The sequence below is a fragment of the Varanus komodoensis genome, unplaced genomic scaffold, assembly GCF_004798865.1.
Source record: "Varanus komodoensis strain SLA01 unplaced genomic scaffold, ASM479886v1 scaffold22, whole genome shotgun sequence".
NCBI lineage: Eukaryota > Metazoa > Chordata > Lepidosauria > Squamata > Varanidae > Varanus > Varanus komodoensis.
In genome coordinates, this window is record NW_025335606.1 from 9,914,490 (window position 1) to 9,932,456 (window position 17,967).

Consider the following 17,967-nt stretch of genomic DNA (forward strand, 5'->3'; position numbering starts at 1 on the left):
AATGAAATAACTGAAGTCACAACCAATGTGAAACCTTAGGCAAAGAAACAGAAACATAGAAACAGAGGGAGTCAGAAGGGGTCTCCTGGGCCATCTAGTCTGACCCCCGGCTCCAGCCAGCTCCGCTCACGACATGCCCACCATGTGGACGTCCAGCCTATCCTTGAACACCCGCACCGATGGGGCCTCAACGACCTCCCGTGGAAGCCCATTCCACACGCTCGGGGTCCTGACTGTCAGGAAGTGCTTCCTGGCATCCAAATGGAACCTGGTTTCCCTGAGCTTTGCTCCGTCGGAGCGCGTCCTGCCTTCCTCTGCAGGGGAGAACAGGTCTCTACCCACATCCGTGTGACATCCCCTCACATACCTGTATGTCGTCAACATGTCCCCTCACATACCTGAATGTCACCAAAGACTGGCAAAACTCCTCCGTGTATTGTAAATGGCAGTCCTTACCTGAAACAAGGCAACCTTAGGCAACCTTCCTGAAAAAAGTTGTTCCTTACAGAAAAGGAGTACATTATGGAGCCGACTGCTTCTGCGATGAATTCATGACACTCTGCAAGTTGTGAGCAATATCTTGGAGAGAAATTTCTGTGTGAACAAGCTCCGAAGGCATGAGAACCCACACTCCATGGGTTGAGTATGGGTTGTTGTTGAAAGGGGGGTCCACCATATTTCAACACAGCTGCACTAAAAGCTACTGAGGATGGGGATGCTTTGGGGCTGACCTGTCCAAGAAACCTCCTAAACTTGGACCTAGGCCTAGCAGGATCCATCCTTTACCAACCAACCTAGGCAGAAATCCACTGACAATGCCTAGAGTAGTGGTAGAAGAAGCACTTCCTCCTTTGGAAGTATTCCAGAAAAAAGGGGGAGCCGGGCAGATGGGTGACCCCTTGAAAGCTGCAACTGGGTTGTCCTCCCCCCCAACATGGGCACACACAGCCATTTACCATTGTCTGCTGTATAGGAAAGATCTGGACCACTTGTGTTTTTTAAAATATATGGGGGTTTTTCAAAAAGATTCTGCACTTTTTAAAACCCAATTTATTGAGAATTAAAAAAAAAATCCAACACTTTCCTGCACAGTCACCTTCCTTTGCAATGCATTTTTCCCAGCATCATACCAACTTTTTAACGCCGTCAGCAAAAAATATATGAAATATATTTATAAAATATAAAAGTGTGGAAACTTTTTGAAGAGCCCTTGTATATCTTTTTTATTGTGATTTCACTAATGATTGTTGATGCAAATCATAAGCCACCTTGGAACCAATGGGGACCAAGAAACCCCAGCCAACTTGATCATCTTTGAAAGTCAAAGATGCCACAGAGGTTATCTTGCCCTGTTTCACACAGCTTGGATGAAATAAGCTACTATTTGACCCAGAGGTATGGGAGGTGAGAATTGTACGTCTAAGAAAGAGTTGTGTGAAAATCACAGACAACAACCACTTCGGATCCTTTCTTGTTGAGCAGTCAGACAGACAAATGTTAGTATTACATTCTATTCCTGATTGTTTTTCAGTAACGTTCTAAAGTCCCCCTCTCTAGAATGAATCCTTTTCGGGGTTGCAATGAGTACAGCTAAAATGTTGGCCTGATGGATTATGATGGAACTTCCAATTTCACCTTTAAGAAGAAAGGAAATGAGTAAACGGTCCGTTGCTTTTATAAAAATCACTTTCCCAGCTACTATAAAATTCAGTACAAAATACAAATGTAGAAAGCTGTCTGGTACAAAGCAAAGCTCCTTCTCCAGCCCAATGTTGCCATTCCAATGGGCTGTGGCAGAGGGGGCTCGATTCATTTTACTGCCGGGGTGCAGATCAGGATAGCACCCCCTCCTCAATCCATGCTCAACAGCGGATTGGAATGGCAGTTGGCTCTTTCTTCAACATGGATGAAGGGGCAGCATCTTCCATCCCATCTGAAGGCAGTAGAGAAGCTTGAGGATGCGATCCAAGCCACATGGCAGACGGATTCCCCCTCCAAAACTGTGCTGCCGCCTCTCAAGCGTCACCTCCAGAGGCCAGGAAGAGCCAGCCCTGGGCAGTGGCCCGGAATCACAAAATGTGGCACCACAGTCTTCGGGATTGTCCAGGAGCATCTTACCAGCTACGGAGAAACCTGCAAGTGTGATTGTTTAGAATCTGTGTATTAAAGACCCAACTTCCACTGGGAATTATGTCACAGCGGGAAATGATCCGTCATGGACAATGGGTGGAGATGACCTCTTAGATCTTTTCCCTTCCTAGAGCCAGGAAAGTCAGCAATTAGAGAAATAGCTGTAATAATTATTAGCATTGCTACTGAAGCCTAACTATCATTAGGTTTTCGAGCTAGGGGGTAAAGTGCTTATGAATCTGCACTCAGCCTGTGCTCTGGTTATTTATTGTTGAGCCATTTATCTTCCCCTAAAGGGGGGCTGGGGAGAAGAGACAATTATTGCTTAATTATCTAATTTCATCATTGAAAGAAGATGAACAAGTCACGATCTTCTTATCACACACACACACAATCATGTACCACAACTTATGCTGAGACTTCTTCTCCCCATAGCACCAGAAAACAACTTGCTAATCAAGGGACAATTTCCTAATAAACTTCTGCAGCAGGCAGAAGATTCAGGCAGAAGATACTTGCCAGTGCCACGTATTCCTTCCATGTTTAATTTTTAAAAAATCCTAAAGCAAAAGGAAAAAATAGAACAACGGAAAGGCAACAATTATATTATTTTGTCACATGGAACAGAGAAGAGGCAATGTGAACAGCAACACTCATGAAGATGCCAAAAGGAGCTGTGCCCTTGGAGAAAAAGGAATTAATTGGCAGAGAGAAAAGTGTTGGTGGCTTGCATTTAAACTGGGAATGGGTGGGTCCAACCACATCTGCAAGGTGGAGCCAGGGATGGGCGTGGGCGGGTAACTGCTGAGGCCAAAGAACTAGCAAGGTCCGACAAGGAACAGAGGTTCGCACGTATCTCTGCGGTGGTGGCACGGAGCAGCGTGTGACACCATAAGCAAGCACAGTGGGCAAACCTTGGCCAAGGGTGCAACAAAGCCTTGCGCCTCCCGGCCTGCCCTGTTCGAGAGGCAGCCAGTTGGGGAACATCTACTGAAAATTCATGTGCCACCTTCTTGATGTTTGGCTCTAGGACAGAATTGACCAATCCTGGTCCATTTGGGCTCAGTCTGATTCTACAGGACACCCAAGACTGTATGGATCAGTCCCATTTTTGGACTCTGCCACATCACCACTTCGAATCGTCCTTGACTATGAGGATCTGAGGATGCTCAGCAGAAGAATGGGACAGAATTCAGGGGGATTTTTTGTTTGACTCTAACACTGTCATTCACACTTAATGTATTTGAGCTGGAAAATGCTTCTGTAAACACTGCTGTATGCTGAGCAAACACAACTAGCATGTGGAGTGGGGAACCACTCCTAGAAGCCATTGAAACATATTTCCATGTGGTGACAACGCCACATGGGAGCTGTAATATTTGCAATCAGCTTGCCACATCGCTCAATCTCATCCTACTGAGAGTCTCCTTGCATTGTCACAGCTGTTACTAAAGCAAATAAATCTCGCCTTGACTCTACTTGGAGAGTTTGTATGGCAGGACCATTTATTCCCGCTGGCTGGCTGCGCTGGTTCGGAGACATTTACTGGGGCCACTGAGTGGCACGATCCCCCTGCAGGCGTCCTGAACTTCTCCTCAGAGCTCTGGAAGTGAGCAGCGCACTCGTGTGGACTATGCCACAAAAACAGTGGTGCGTAACACATAATTCCCCATGCAGCCCCAACTCGTATATTTGCACTAGCCGCAAACATGGCCTGGCAAGAGAGGAATTTTTCTTGACTTTTGCATTCTCCATTTTTTTGGCCACAGGTAGAAAAAAGAATTTTGTCAAGGGTTGTCTGCAAAATCCATTGGATTCCCTAGTTTAATCTTAGAAACCAGTCCTCTATTGTCTACACTGGCTACCGATTGATGTCTGGGCCCAATTTAAGGTGCTGGTGATGACCTATAAAGCCCTAAATGGCTTGGGTCCTGGATACCTGGAGGAGCTCCTTCTCCTCTATGTGTCCTCTCACCCCCTGAGATCTGAGTCATAGGCCCTCCTCTGGGAGCCTTCCTTGAAAGAGATCAGGAGGGTGGCCACTTGGAGGAGGGCCTTCTCTGTGGTGGCACCCCAACTGTGGAACACGCTCCTCAGAGAGGTTCGCCTGGCACCAGCGCTTCTTTCCTTTCAGCATCAGACAAAGACTTTTTTATTCTCCCAATATTTTAATTGTTAACCTGTTTTATTTAGTGGTTTTGTATTTTAACATGGGATGCTGTTCAACTGTTACTCTTATTTCTGTTTTATTGTATTGTATTAACCTGTTGCAAACCATCCAGAGACTTCTGTGATGGGACGGTATAGAAAAGTTTTAAATAAATAAATAAACAAGCAGTGCCATTACGCCATGCCTGCCACCGCCACCAGCAGCAGCAGGCGGAGAAAAAGCTGCACCCCTTTTCCACACCCACCCCTGTCACCTGCAGCAAGCAGGAAAGTAGTTTGATTGCTGGGAAGGGCGGCTGGGGAAGGTTCTCAGTTGCATAACCAAGGGTTCCTGAGCATTTGCTGACTTCCTCTTGGCTTGGCTTGCTTTGCAGGACTGGTCAAGCACAAGAGGAGGAATGTGGGCTCTGGAAAGATGGTTTGGAGAACAGATTTCTCAAGTTCATCACCATGTTTAGAGTACTGGAATGTTTAGAGCACTACTGTGACATATGAGAGCCCTGGTCAAATGTATAATCCAGGCATAAAGTGTCACAAGCCTCTCAGAATTACGCTATGTGGAACTTTTCCTACCATTGCCGTCTTTTAGCAGAACGAATATCCACTTTGCACAAGTCCAGCCTTTCAATTCCTTAAGGGGGCTATGCTTCTGGTCCCACCAGCAGGGCCTTCTTCATTGTGGCACCCTCATAATGGAAGTCCCTTCCTTTGAAAATGCGTTGTGCATCTTCAGTTTCATCAATTACTTAAGACAAGCCTTGGTTCTTTCCATGAGTCTTCCATTTGTGGGAGCAACTGCAGTTTAGTTTTATTGCAGATCTTCTTGGATCAGACACATTTTATTTGTTTGTTTGTTTGTTTGTTTATAAAATGTGTATGCCATTCATTACTTGAGTTTCTGGATGGCTTACAACATAAATCAGAATAAAATAAATAAATTGACTATTCCACACTGGCTGTAATTAACAAAATACAAACAATAAAATCCAATTACTATTAGAAACATAGAAACAGAGCAAGTCAGAAGGGACCTCCCGGGCCATCTAGTCTGACCTCTGGCACCAGCCAGCTCCGCTCATGACATGCCCACCATGTGCACGTCCAGCCTATCCTTGAACACCCGCACCGATGGGGCCTCAACATTTTCAAAGTTTTACTTTAACAATATTGCTTTATTATTCCTCAGAGGTTGCTACAGCTTTGCAAAATGCTTATTATAAGAGGTGGCATGTACATTTAATAAATAACTCTTCTACTGAATGGGCCATTAGGAGAAGGGGTGTGGCCCCTCCCCAACCCTAAAGACTGAAGAGCGCAGCTTTATCCAACTAAAGATTCACTAGGTCCACCATCTTTTTTCCAATAATGTTCCAGAAATAAGTCCAATACACTCCCAAAAATGCCCACCTCCTGGAACCACCTCCAGAACTAAGGCAAGTTCCCTTCTCAGGCTCCCCAAAGAGTCGCTGGGTGGCAATTTACTGAGGGCCCCCTCAAGCTTGGAACTTGTCCTGCCAACACATCCTCTAACAAGAGCTGAATTCATGGACAAATGCTGGGAAGTACACCTGTTGGGCATGCACCAAAAGATTCAGAAGCAAAAGAACGCTTGAAAACACAGACATCGGGCTGATGAACTCGAACGGATTAGCTGATTATATTCAGCTGCAAATATTCTCACAACTCTCTCTCCCTCCCTCCCTCCCCCCTGAAAGCGAGAGTGAGAGTGAGAGTGTGGGGGACTTACCCTTCAAAATTGGTCAATCCAAACTCCAAACCAGAAGTGGGCGTGTTTTGGCCAACAAGTCCCATCATCCTTCACCAGCGCTTATGTTATCTAGAGCCAACGCACACTGCAGCTTCAGACATCTAGAGGGCAACCAGCTCCCCCCACCCCCCCACACCACCCAGGCTGCAGTGAAGACAAGCCAGTTCAAGCATTTCAGTCCATCCGTTTCCAGGTTGTCAGTCCATTGATCAATCAAACTTACACCCTGGTAAACACGGTGTCTCTAAAATCAATACGCAGATAGTGGGGAAACCTAATGGAGCCCCTGCCAGTTTGCTTTCATCACGCCAATTCAATTTGGCACCTCCGAGGCAACCCCAAAAGAGCAGAAACACTTGTTTTTGGAGGGCAGCCACTTGGTGTGGCTTGCGTAACGGACTCTGCCAACCTGCCCCCATCCAGAAATAAGCACTGATGTTCATTCCAGGCAGAGCCTAATGATAAGAGGGCACCTGCTGGATTTTCCACTTTGTCTTCAGATACTGTCCGTACAAACCACACCAAGCAGTTCCCCTTTGCTCTCCCACAGGAGGGGATGCCTCACAGGGAAGAGGCATTCCCACCCACCCAGGTCTTTCATAACATGGTGCTCACCACCTGCATCTGATACTATCTCATGTTAATACAACATCTATCTGTGTATCTCATATTTAAAGACTCCAATAACCTGGAGGCAGCTTTGAGGTTCATTCAAATACCCCTTTTCATGGCTTACATACAGTAGTCTTGCTCTAAACCAGAGAAGAGGAACCTCTTTCTGTTTGAGGGCCAGAGTCAGAGAAGTTCTTGGAGACCACAATCCAGTGGGAGGTGGGGTTGAGTGGGACAGAAATACTCCTCCCCCAAATAAAAGCTGGCATCTTGTAGCTTCAAGTACTCACTGTTAGCAACTCAGTCTTAGGAGTGGCCATTCAACCTTTTAGAATTGGCCGATATGGAGAACTAGACTAGCCAGTAATCGATAGTCAGGGAAGGGAGTCCAGCCAGTGCAAAAAGGCTTGGCCATCTAGCTAACCCCAAGGGCTGGACTGGAACCACTGCAGTCCTTAATAGATCAGAGTAACCCAGCTCTTTAGAGACACTGCAGTTTAATGTACCTACAGTCACTGCTCAAGATGACTGCACTAGATCCGAATGGCCAGAAGCATGTCCATGGAGCAGGTTGTTCAACAAGATGTCTGAAGAACCTGCTGATCCGTGGTTGATTTGGAAACAGTGTAAGCGAGAAGAGTCTGCCAAAAATAGCAGAGTTCATGACAAATGGCTCCAGGTGTGACAGTTCAATGCATATTATTATAAAGTCACAGGAGGCTGTTCACCATGGCATTTCCCAGGTGCTTCCTATGAAAAGTCACCATGCAAAAAGGGTCTCTTCTCTGCTACCATGAAGCCGTGAAGGGTGCATCAACGTCGAACTCTACTCCCTGAGCCTGATTATGATTGGTGGGATAGCAGTGATTTCGTAGGGAGTACAGCAACAAAGCGATGAAAGGACAGAAGACCCCAAATCAATCTACTTCTGGACTGAGCCATTTTTTGGTCTGCACCCCTCTTGCAAGGCTTCAGTCTTACATCCATTCTGCCTTACTTCCACATCCATCTGCACTTATACAAGGAAGCTGCACAACTCTGCACTGAAGTAAACATTTAAATTCCCCTCTCTGCTCACTCCTTCAGAATATGACTTTCTGAATGCATTTAGCCACAAAATGTATCTTTTAATTTTTGAATGCATTTGTTAACTGCCCAGAGAGTTTCAGCTGTTGGGTGGCATAGAAATTCAATCAATCAATCAATCAATCTGCTTTCTGAAATCCCTTTTCAGATGTGTGTTGCTGTTTTTAAGCCGAGAACTACATCTGAGATGTGCAAAATCCTACTGATAACTACATTACTACCTACATTAAGCCCAGGAAGTGTGTGTCAGGTCAGTCCTTACTGCAGCTTGCAAAGACCAAAGTCATCAAGCATCACTACTCCAAACACAAGACACAAGTTCTGTTTTCACACTGAAGCAGCCTGTGCAGCACCATGGTCAGAAAAAAGGACTGGGGCTTGGGAAACTTGGCTTCTAGTCCCTGCCATGAAGCTAAGCTCTGGGTGACTTTCGGCCAGCCACTGACCCTCAGTCTAGCCTGCCTTTGAGCTTCTTGTGAGGATAAAATGGAGAGAAGAACCTTGTTGACTGCCTTGGGTTCCTTGCAGGAGGAAAAAGAGGGATATTAATTATATAATAGTAAAATTCTGAGGCTTTGACAGACCTAGGGCTGTTTGGATGTCTCCTTCGCCTTACATTTACAAAGTCTTGGGCCTAAAGAGAGCTTAATATCCAGGGGACAAGAATTACTCCAGTCAATCAAATGGAATCTCTCAGATTCAGAGAAGAAAATTATACACAAAGCAGCCCTTGGACCAGGTGTTGCCAGGCTGGGACCAAACGGGGCCAAGGTCCTTCCCCCAGGAGTGTACCAGTGCCAGGCAGAAAGGTTTTCCAGCTTGACTACCATCCAGAATGTGATTCTGAAGGGGAGTTAGAGCTGGGGTGAGAAGGTTTAACTCAGCTCTCTTCACATGGCCCAACAGCTCTTCAATCTTTCCCTGCATAGCTTAAAAGCAAACTTTTTGAGATAATCAGGGAGGGCAGCATGCAAATAGACCAGAAAATTGCTTTTGAAATTATTGGGACAGAAGCTCTCGTCTCCAGATATCCTCTTAAATATACGCCCCTGAGCTGGCAATGCAACCTAGACTTTTTGGCCCTGTTGGTGTTATAACCAACACTTGGGGAGATCACACGGCTGGGGAAGGTGGGTATAAATTACCCTGTGTGGCTTTACTCGTGCAGACAAGCTGTAGTATGCATGCAAGGTCATTCTGCCTCCCTCCACAGCACATTTAGTTCCATGAAGACATGCAAGGGTGCCATTCACAAGGAACTCATCTGAACATGCCCCTTCCCCAACACCAAACATGAGCAGCAATGCAAGACTTGGATTTTCTTCCCCGAATTTTCCCGAACCTGCACTGTTTGAAAATGAGTACTTGTTCATTGCACATCACTGCATTTCCCTGCCCTGCCTCCTCCCCATTTTCATCCCTATGGGGAAATCCACATCTTTCCTATTCAAAACTGCACATTTTGGGAGAGCAGGGAAATAGTTCCTTGTGTCTTGCAAGCAACATGGACAAATTGAAGAATTCCCCTCATTTGAAGAAGAATTCAGGCAAGTTCAAGACACTCAAAAGTTGCATTCCCATTTCAGAGCCTCTGTCCATTCCCCCTTTGGTCTTCCTGTCTTTGGCTTTCAGCCTGGCCTGACATGAAAGATTTACCAATTCTCAAATAATTGAGTGGCTCCTTTCCTGATTAAATGCTAAGATATTCTATTAGCTCCCACAAGCCTTAAAGGCAGAGTGGATTTCAAAAAGTGATACGAATTTATGTATGAATGTAAAACTTTTCTATACCAATCCCATGCTTAGACGTCTTGGGACGGTTTACAACAAATAAAGAGGCATGTAATCTGCAACTTTGAGACCATCTAGTGGAGAAGACTGGAAGGTATTGCCTTCCAGATGTTACTGGACTGCAGCTCCCAGTGGCTCTACTCAGCCATGAGCATGACCTGTTCTCATCGACAATCTAGCATGAAAACATACAAAGCCACCTTATATTGAGCTGGAACATTTGTACTCTAGTTTGACATTTTCTAAGCCAGGGGTCCCCAGTGTGGGGCCCACAGGTACCCCACGTATTTTTAAATAGCTTTTTAAAAATAAAAATACACGGATTTGAATGCAAAGCATATACATCAGTGAATATTAAAGACTGAACCAGTACAAAATTTATCTGTGTAAGAACCTCCTTGCAAAATGAAGCAACTATGAGGCATCGCTAAAATATAACTTAAAAGAAGCATTTGCTCTATTGTGCCACCAGCAATTAGCCAAATTAGATCATTCTTAAAGAAATTTTGCAGGCATGAAACGGAAGCTTTTGCTCAATAAGCCACAGCCCAAGATCCACAGATGTGACAGGCAGGCATCAGAGTGGCAATTTTGTAGTGGTGCCCACAGCAGTTTTTCAAATTCCAAAATGTGTCCATGGGTCTAAAACAGCTGGGGACTCCTAGTTTAAGCAGCAGCAACCCAAGGAGTCAGGAAAAGGAGGAACCAGGGATCAACCTGAGCCTGGAACTTTTTGCCTGATGGGCAGAACCTCTACTGCCCAGCTGTGGCTTTCCCCCATGACCAGTGACTGTCCTCTAATCCTTTCCTTGCCCGATCTCTGTGCAGACCATTGGTGCAGACCACTGAATTTGAAAAGTGCTTGACAATCTTTATTAGGTTTATCCTCACAACAACCCTGTGAGGTAGGCTACGTTTTCCCATTTTACAAATGGAGAAAAGAGGCAGAGAAAGAGGGGAAAGGGAGGGGAGGGGAGAGGAGGGGGAGAGGGCGTGAGACAGGCCTAAATCTGACATGGGAATTCTGCACCCTCTGTGGATATGCAAGTCTATTCTACAAATCACAGTGTGCATTCCGTCCCACCGAAAGTGAAAATTGCCTCTGTCAGGGATGCAGCTCCCCTTCCGTGGCCCTTAGAAGTGCAACAAGATGGTCAGCAACCTGAACCCAAGTCCTTCTAGACACACCCAACTCACTGGACAGCTTTTCTTCCAAATCTTCAGAATGGAGATCTGACCAGCTCTGGATGGTGAGAAGTGAAAGATTTGCCTTGAATGGTGGCGCATCACGGTTAAAAATTTAGTTACTCCAAATATAATTTCTTGTTTCTCTTTAGAGAATGATAAAGGGTTCATCTACAGATGTTTCCATTCAGCTGCAGTATAAAAAATCTTTTATATAATATATGTACAACACATCATATCACAATATTGTTTTAAAAAAAGTGGGAAATCTTTGCCTGATCCATTGTTACAAGCACGTACAGATGCACAAAAAGGAAGCAGGAGAAACCAACCCTATTATTTAGTGCTAGCCAAATAGTTCCAGTAGGGCTGCAACCTGGCACTGAAAGCTGAGCTCCAGTCTTGGGGGATTATTTAATATTTTTTTTAAAAAATTAAAAATAAAATAAAGCAAGACTTTTGAAGTCAGAGAACACAAAATAAAGTGTAGCTTTTCCTTTTTTCTTTCATTTCCTCTTTTCTTTCATTCTTTTTTTTAATAAGATATATACATCAAAAAATAACGGCCCAAAAAGGGCATTGGTTTTTAATGCTATTAAAAAGCTATATAAATGTGCAGAGGTTCTTTTCTTCTCATCATGAAAGACCAACGGAAAACAAAAAAGCACCTCCAGCTTCTAGGAATTCTTCTGGGGGTATTTTTATTTAAGTACCTGTAAAGAGAGTATAAGGAAAGAGGGGAAACAGGATGTCAGAAAAGAACCGTGTTGTTATATGTTGGCTATTCATATGACTAAAATCTATGCAAAAGATTCACATGGCACCCATGAAACAAGCTTGAAATCAGAAGCCTTGCAGGCTCTGGAGCACTTCTGGCACTGTGAGTGGCTACAGACTCTCAATGTTTCATCCTACCCCCCACCCCCCCGGCTCACAAAAGTTGCATTCCTGTAAGCACTTAGCTGACAATCAAGACTGGTTGCTTCTCAGTCCCTGAAGCGCTTCAAGTATCATCTGTGCATTCAGGAAGCTTCTCCAGCCAAGGAATTTTTGGTGGAAGCCTCCCCCGACTGTTGTCGGCTGCATGACACCAGTGGGTTCCCCTTATTCCCTCAGTTCACTAAGATCTTCCACTGTGGCCTCAGAACCGAAAAAATGGTACCGCCATCCGTGACAACAGCAAACCTGCCCCTTCGGGCTCAGTGATGACACCAAAGTGGGGGCGGTGGGTGGGTTGTGTGAATGCACAGGTGATCACTTGAAGAACTGTCACTACTGTTCTTCTTTGTGGTCTCTGAGCATCACACATACGAGCGACTGACAAGCTCACTTCCTCCACGTGAGTCAGTGCCATTAACACAGAATGGATTACTAATCGGGCCAACCCAAAGAGAAGTCTGCTCCAGTCCAACTATCTTTCTGGCAGAGCTGAATGAAAGTGCAAGGCTAGGTAGCTACTGGACACAGTTCTGTCAACAAGACACCTCAGAATGGAAGACTGCTGAAGGTCCACTGAAGGAAAAGGACGTTCCACCATCTTCCATAACCTCTTCCAGAAAAGAGCCATCAGTCTGTCAGAGGTGTTTCTCTTGGCTCGTTTGGTGAAAGCCTGACAGTGTGAGGAAGGTGATGACATGTCCCTCACCCAAGCAAAGCAGGCGGAGTGAGAAGCCCTTGGTTGGTGGAAGGTTAGCTCCATTCCCTTCTGAAGGCCATCTTCAAGGCAAAATGGTTCTCAGGAAAAAGAAGCAATCAGAGATTGCCGGACAAGTAAGAAAAGTTACAAAAATTTGAAGAAAGGTTGCAAGAGAAAATAGGAGAAAATGCTCAGTGAGACCCTCAGCAGAAAGGCATAGAACCTTCTCCTCAAGAGAAAGGACAAAGTTCCTCACGAGGCCACCACAATGGCAGCTGAAAAGGATCTGAGGGAAAAGGCAGGAATCTACTAACATCAGTGGGGAAGGTCACCCACCCTAAGTTCCTCAGCTTTAGAAACTTCCCAAATAAGGTTCCACACAGCCTCAGAGTCCCTGTGTTTGAAGCAGAGAGACCACCCTTAATGTGCTTGATGAAATTGACCTCTGGGTAGACGTGCAAAGAATTGAACTGCCAGTCTCTTACCCACTGAAAAATGTATGTGGCAACTGAAAAGCTCCCTTGGAGCTCTTTGCTACCAGAAGTGAAGTAAAGCAGAAAGGAGCTGCTATACCCAGGCCTTCTTGTGGGCTTCCCATAGGCATCTGCAGCCACACTCTGCAGGATCAGACCTTCTTCATGAGAACATAAGAAGAATTCTGCTAGACCAGACCAGACTATCTAGTCCAGCATTGTGTCCAGCACAATGGCCAACCAGCTGCCCACAGGATCCCACAAGGAGGCCAGGACTGCCACACCACCCTCCTGCCCAAGTCCCCCAGAATACTGTCTCTGATAACAGGGTGGCATATAGCCAGGATGTGTAACCAAAGATATCCTTCACCTCCATGAATTTGTCCAATTGCTTTTTAAAGCTCCCCCAATTGGTTGCCATCTCTACATCTCCTGCCATCGTTTAACTCATTCCTGTGTGAACAAGTCCTTCCTTTTGTCGGCCCTGCATCTCCCACCAATCATCTTCACGGGATGACCCTAGGTTCAAGCATTATGGGAGAGGCAGAAAAATGCCCTTCTGCACTTCCTCAGTTATGGCTTGCTCCACAACAAAATGTGGGGAAGTCAAGAGGGAATGAATATTTTCACAAGTGACTGTAAGTTTCCATCCTACCTAGCATGTCTTTTTTAACGTTCTCAAGTGGGGGTGCATTATTATTATTTATTTCATTTTATACAGCCCCTAGATGAAGCCCTCTCTACACTGGGAATGAGCTCGAAGGGGGTCCCGGAGCTGGTTGTCACAACCATTAAAGGCAAGAGCAGTTGCAGGCACCTGGAAGCCTCTGACCATATCGAGGCTTGTCCATCAAGGACAGTATTGGCACCAGCCAGAAATTGTGCAGGCCTTTCTCTCCAGCCTTTTGCCGCCAGCATGTTAAGGCAGGCAGACTTGAGTGACAGCAGCCATCTCCACTGCCAGCCCTCTAAATAAAGCACTGGGGAAGGAGGGTTTTATTTATTTATCTATCTATCTATCTATCTATCTATCTATCTATCTATTTTTATTTAGGGAACTTCTATGCCGCCCCATTCGCTGAAGCCTCGGGGCGGCTCACAAACATAACTTGGTTTGGGTTTGTCTTGAGATAGGAAGGGAGTTTCCAGGAGAAAGCAGTCCAGGCAGATGGCCCCAGGGTTCTTCCCTCACTGCCTTTGGTGCACCTTTTGCAGTCCTGGAGGGGCAGCCAGCTCAGATCCAGGACAGGGCTCAGCCCTTGGAGTCCAGCACTGAGTTCACAGAAGGTCACAGTTCTGTGACCTTAATAGCATCATGATGAACTTCCTGTTTCTGGCCAGGTTTTGTGAATGTTAGGAAACCTCCATGGGTAGGTTTCGTCATTTGTTTGCATTGAGCTTGTGCAATTGTTTGGAAAGAGATACTTTGCCTGCAGCCTGTACCAGAAATTCATGGGTTAGAACCGTGGCAGGCATTAAAAGGAACCCAATTGTGCACGAGATGCAGTGCTTCCATGTGTCCCCGGATGACTGGTGTGTGCAAACATTAACCTGAGCCGCAGGTATCACAGCAGCAACTGTTCTAAATGGCCAACCAAATGCACAGGCTTTCCTAAACAACAAAACCACCCAACACAGTCCCAACACAGCGACAAACAGCACCAGCTTCCCCTACATCCCGTTGCTTTGCAACGGGGTCTGGATTAAAAATGTTCGGCATCTCCCATGCCACAAAGATGCACCAGCACCCAGCACCGCACCTTCTCAGAGGCAAGGAAACTTATGCCACAAACCCTGGAATAAAAAGACCAGGTCGCGTTGCTTTTCTGTAAAGCGCTGCTTGCAGGCTATACTCATTCATTTATTTATTTAAAACTTTTATATGCCATCACCACGTGCCTTGGCATCTCGGGACGGCTCACCAACGTACAATTAAAACAATAAAACAATTACAAATTCCATAAAATTATAGAAAAACAAAAAAGTGACTGTTAACGATAAAATTTAATTTTTAAAATAGCCATTAAATAAAAAGTTTTTAACCTGGTGCTGAAAAGAATATAAATTCGGCGCCAGGTGCACCTCTCCAGGGAGTGCATCCCATAATCTGGGCGCCACCACAGAGAAGGCCCTGATCCAGGTAGTTGTTCTTTATCTCCTTTAAAGAGGGCTCCCGGAGCAGAGCCTCTGCCGCAGATCTTAAGGGGCGTGAGGGCATGTAAGGGAAGAGGCGCTCCTTCAGGTCTCCTGGTCCCAAGCTGTTCAGGCTTTATAGGTTAAAACCAGCACCTTGAATTGGGCCCGGGCTTCATCTGGAAGCCAGTGTAGTTTAATGAAAGCAGCAACCAGGATTATGAATGGGGAAACCCACACTCTATGGAGTGTCCTCCTGAGGCCCAGACCGTACCTGATTCTTTGATCCTTATGCTTGTTCTCCATTGTCCATCTCAACCTCGTCCAAGTCAGGCGAGTCTGTGGCTCGTGACAAGATGTCTGCCATTAGCGCCTCCTCCAGTTTTTTGCGTACTTGCTGCACTCGCTCCTCTTGTTTTCTGTGGAACAATTCGAAAAGCCATCACGGAAACATGTTCTGCAATGCAGAAAATGGCTTCAGAAAGCGGGGAATTGGAAGCAGCAGGCCAAGACGATCCACGTCAACAAAATACGGGCCTGCTAGCTGAACAGGCATTGCTGCTGACAAGGGAGAGCTCATGTGCTGGGAAAAGAGTGTGCAGGGCCAGCACACGGGGTGCGGGGGGTGGGAGGGAGAAACCGGGCCAGATCCACCTGTGCCAGTGCTGCTCCATGCCAGCCAGCCCCGAGGACTACGGAGCGCTCTGCATCAGCCTGCCTGGCTCTCCGCCTCTCCTGCCACGTTTACCCATCATGCCAATTGCTTCACAAATAAACTATCACTGTGAGTTGTTTGCAGAGCCCAGGAGGCGCCCAACAGATGGCTGGGCTCCCCCGGCTTGCTGCCCCCAGTCTTCCCATCCATTCGCCAGCTGGTATCCCAGTGCCTTTCACAGCGGAATCCATTCCATCTCCTTCTCCCCTTAGCAGTCCCTGCACTGTTTCATTCACCTACTACTTCTTTATTTGAAGACTCAAAAATGATCACTTGGGCCTGGGGGTGCTGCTGTTGGTGTGACTCCAGAAAATTGTGCTGTTTGTTATTGTATTGTGGGTCTTTTGCAGAGGTGCTGCTACGCATTTATGGCTGCCCAATATGAGAAGTCCCATCCGGTCAATTGCCTTGTCTGTTTCAGCTGCCAAAGGGAACAAGGAAGCGGGTAGGGAATGGGCTGACAACCTGAAACAGCATTTGCACTCCGTTGCCAGGGGCCGTTTGTCCAGCGGCCAACTGAAGAGCACGGGGGAAGGGAGGAAGCCCAGAAGGAAGCCCACCCTCTTCCCCTTGTCAATGTAATCTCAGTTTTAAGTGGCCGTTCCCTTTGGAATCCACCTTTCCAACACTTTTTTGGGGGGAGAGGGGAGATTTAGAATGGACAAAGAACCACAGTAACCACAGCAGCAGGTGCTCCAAAAAGCAGCCCTGAAAAGTGAGGAGTTTAATATCTCCCCTTAAAAGAGGAAGTTAATATCTCTGCTTTCTAGAATAGCTGGAGACTCGAGCAAGCAGAAGCTGGGAGGAACTGAGGGGAAAGCAAACACACAGGTGAGATAGCACATTGGGCACCTGCCCTGGGAGATTCTGCCGCACTGAGCAAGGTGCAGTGGACTCTCTGGCAGGAGCGGAGGTTCAAGGAGCAAGCAAACCAGAACCGGTCTGTCTGGTGACGGATGCGGCCTTGCTTGGGTGGTCTTGATGGTTTGAAAGGGGTCTGGACAAACCCATGGAAGAGAAGGCTGCTGATGGTAGGAGTGCTGATGCCAGTCTGCCGCCTCCACCAGCAGAGGCAGTAGGCCTTTATGCACCGGTTGCTGGGGAACATGCGCAGGAGGATGCTATTGCACTCACGTCCTGCTGGTGGATTCTCGTAGGCAGCTGGTTAACCCGAAGATGGACTAGATGGTCCCTTAGTCTGACCCGGTAGGGTTCTTTTTATGTTTGGAGAAAGGGATAAGGAGGGAAAATACACACTTTTATGGTCACACAGACGTAGAGTCATGCTAGATGATGCTTTAATCATGCTTAATACAGCTATGAGAAAGGGCACAGAATGGCAGGGATGGGGAAAGACGGCCAGTACAGGGTGGAGAGCTTAAAACAACAGGGGATAACATGAGTGGGGCTAAGAGGGGCGCCACACCCCATAGTTCCCTCCAAGCAGCCCCAGTGGCAGCAACTGGATCCCAGCTGGCTCCTGCTTGGAAAATAGTGAAGATCTCTGGACCACGCAGGTGGCAAGGGGGCATTTCCAGTTTCCACTTCATGAAAAAGGCCTGCTGTGGATGTGCCAACATGGAAACTATCTGCAGACATATTAGAAATTAAAATTCACACTCCTTGCTGTGGCAAGTTATGAGAGTATTTTAACGAGTCTCTTTGCAGGAAACTCGGTATTGATCCGCTATTAATCTCAATGACATCCATTGATCCCGCTGGCAAGCTCTGCAGGTGGATTTAGTGCTGGTTTTGACTGAAGCCGAATCATATCCCATTGTCATGGACCATTTTTCCCCCACACACCCGCCTAGCCAGAAAAAGTTAGGCAGACAGGAAATTTGCTAACTTTTGCAGGGAGGAAATGCTACAAACGGTTCGGTTGGAGGCCTTACTTTTAAAGAGACGGCCAAAAGGAAAACCTCCTCCAGGAAACCTTTAGAATGAAAATTAATTCCATCTTCACTCCTCCTGACTCTGAAACGTAGGAGTATCTCCAGGTGCCACGTTCCTTTCAGCAGACTACCTGGGTATCTACTCACCTCCTAATGTTATGGCAAACGTCAGGCACATAGTGAATGGTGGCATTAAAGAGTAACATTTAATATAATAGTGGGAAAACACTGGGAATTGCAGGCCAACACAGTAGCCTGGAGAGGGGAAAGCCAAATTAATCAATTAAGGTTGCAGTGCTGATGGCTGGGACAGATCGGAGCTGCAGGCCCCTTTCCCACCTAAACAGGCATAGGATTGCACCTTAATCAATTAA

General features: G+C 46.4%; 1 protein-coding gene across 2 annotated transcripts in view; it reads right to left on the bottom strand.

Moving 5' to 3' along the window:
- Positions 1 to 10,406: 10,406 nt before the first annotated feature.
- The window catches only part of MBD2 (methyl-CpG binding domain protein 2), a 62,563-nt gene continuing 55,002 nt past the window's right edge, over positions 10,407 to 17,967 (bottom strand). Inside the window, exons 6-7 of one of the 2 annotated variants that reach the window (XR_006414864.1) lie at positions 15,258 to 15,440; positions 10,407 to 11,454 (exon numbers count right to left, since the gene is read on the bottom strand). Coding sequence is in view for 1 of the 2 variants with exons in the window: in XM_044431555.1 (XP_044287490.1) it covers positions 15,273 to 15,402 (130 nt within the window). In the remaining variant the exon portion in view is untranslated. The remainder of the gene's footprint in view (positions 11,455 to 15,257; positions 15,441 to 17,967) is intronic. The other variant, XM_044431555.1, reaches the window with a different exon arrangement.